Genomic DNA, 2,499 nt, shown 5'->3' on the forward strand with positions numbered 1-2,499 from the left:
GAAGTTAACCTCATCTAACATACAGGAACCGACACAACAGGTTAAGTGAGGGAAGTTAACCTCATCTAACATACAGGAACCGACACAACAGGTGAAGTCAGAGAAGTTAACCTCATCTAACATACAGGAACCGACACAACAGGTTAAGTCAGAGAAGTCAACCTCATCTAACATTCCAGTGATGTTAATGACCGCGACACATTACAGTCACCGCTCATCAGGCTTACCAGAATTGAAGAAGATATTCCAACACCCTCAGCAGCTTCAAATGCATAATTGAAGTTACTCCTCTGCAATGAAAAACAAGACAAAATGTTATCATATATTATTTAAACCCCCAAGTACAGACAAGGTACATCTGCTGAGTGGTCTCCCTTACACTGTTGAAATGTCACAAACAGGGATTAATCTAGAATTTGGAAAATTAGCTTTGAAATGAAGAGTACTTTGAAGGTCAAAGGTCCAGCAGAGAGGCTGGGTGCCTCCTCCATACTAGAACATGTAGGTAATGTTTCCTTAGCTTTACTTCCTTCTTAAGTTACAATGTATTTTATCAGCAAATATCTGAAACATCATCAAAGTGGTGAAAGGAGTTACTAGTCGATTTGTGTGTAGATATCATACAGATCATTGGTCACCTGAGTTATAGGTAGCTTAATTACATTGTAGATATCATACAGATCATTGGTCACCTGAGTTATATTATAGGTAGCTTAATTACATTGTTGAGATGTGAAGTGGAAAACAACATACAAACAAAATGAAACACAATACCTGTCATGTCACTAAGGGAAAAGATCTTAAAAAAAGTATCGAAATTGAATTGAAATTGAAATTATTTTGCTATTGAGAAATGTAATATCTATTGTAACGAAGCCAATTTTCCTCTTTGGCTAACCCAAGGGGTAGGTCAAGACCTTACCTCTGACTATTTAAATTCAATTTCATCATAACTATTCCAACAAAGTTTGAATAATTTCTTTCTGAGAATAAACAAAGTATACCCAACAGTGTTATAAACTTTACACTCTCCCAAAGGGAGAGCAGGATACCTAGGGGTTATGAAATTAACAATTTAGTTCATGCGCCTTAGGACTTTCCATCTATGAAGAGTATGTGATTTACAATTTAGATAAAGCCTCTGATAGTCTTTCCATCAATGCAGAGAAATTGATTGTATAGCTCATCTGAGTCTGGGAGAGATTTTTGAAATATTGGTTAATTTTCCTTTTGGAGCCTCACCCTAGTCCCTTGTATTGGGACATGAATCCTAATTTTACAATTTGTTACCCTCTTCCATGAAGGTTGATTCTGATTAAATTTAAATAAAAATTATAATTATAACCCCCCCCCGTCAACCTAGTATTACTTGTTTAGTTAATGGTTTAATGTTTTCGGGGGATTTTTTTCCAGGTTACGGAGGTTTCAATTGCAGACAAGTTATCTCACCTTGTCCTCGGAGGAGAGGTCAGCATAAGGTATCTTGTTAGGGATGTAGCTATGCAGCAGGGCACAGAACGCCAGTCCATCATTCCAGCTACTGCTGAAGTTAGTGATATCCACCTTCTGTAATAAACAGGTTTATTAGGACAGTAACGATATAAATCTGGAGTATATTACTGACTGGATATGACATAACTGACTAGACATGATAAAACTGATCATGAATCAATATGATTTTAACATCAGTTTGTGAGGAATTATTGGTCAATTCAACATGGTTTATTCGGACATAAATCTGTGATCTATTGATTTTTATAGTAAATTATTGTAAATAACCTAACAGTTCAATTTATTTTTTCTTCCTTACCTCAGTATTATGTATGAAAGTATACTTATCAACAGTCATATCATATATATATATATATATATAAAGAAAACATTGAGAAGTCCTTGTGTTGGAATTAAATATAAAAAATAGAACAAAAGACAGAGATAGCGTCTCTAGGCCTTTCTTGGGTTGATTCCCCATTTATCAGGAGACTGTTTATTTTGAAAACAGGTATTGTGAGGTCATAGTTGTTTACACAAGAAAGTATGACATCATCAATAATGCAAAGTCATTATGACGTCACAGAATGCATACACATACATCCATGACGTCGACAACAATACAAGCTAAATTGTGACGTTACATTACTTAGACAAATGCATAACTTTATGATCTTACCAACAATAAACAAGAGGCCCATGGGCCTTAACGGTCACCTGATATATTTATACAGAGAGTTGATTTTGTTTTTAACATGAACAGAAATATTATTCAAAGTGACAAAAAACAATAAAACCACCTTACTCAATATCTAGCATACAGATTTCAGACTAAAAAGGATTTGAAACTAGCACCTCTGATTCTTAACAAGGAAAATGAAGAAATTTTAGCACACTGACTCCTTTGAGCCCCACCCTACAGCCCTTGGGGGTAGGGCTGGCTCAAAATTTTCAAAGTATCAAACTGTCAATTCAAGGTTATAATTCCAATCAAGTTATTAACATGTA

General features: G+C 35.1%; 1 protein-coding gene across 3 annotated transcripts in view; it reads right to left on the bottom strand.

Moving 5' to 3' along the window:
* LOC110445219 (cytospin-A-like) overlaps positions 1 to 2,499 on the bottom strand; it is a 46,174-nt gene that overhangs the window by 4,766 nt on the left and 38,909 nt on the right. For all 3 annotated transcript variants that reach the window (XM_021489720.1, XM_021489721.1, XM_021489722.1), the window contains 2 exons: positions 1,450 to 1,566; positions 228 to 290 (listed from right to left, as the gene is read on the bottom strand). In XM_021489720.1, the coding sequence (XP_021345395.1) occupies positions 228 to 290; positions 1,450 to 1,566 (180 nt within the window). The remainder of the gene's footprint in view (positions 1 to 227; positions 291 to 1,449; positions 1,567 to 2,499) is intronic.

This window comes from Mizuhopecten yessoensis, unplaced genomic scaffold, assembly GCF_002113885.1.
Source record: "Mizuhopecten yessoensis strain PY_sf001 unplaced genomic scaffold, ASM211388v2 scaffold2119, whole genome shotgun sequence".
NCBI lineage: Eukaryota > Metazoa > Mollusca > Bivalvia > Pectinida > Pectinidae > Mizuhopecten > Mizuhopecten yessoensis.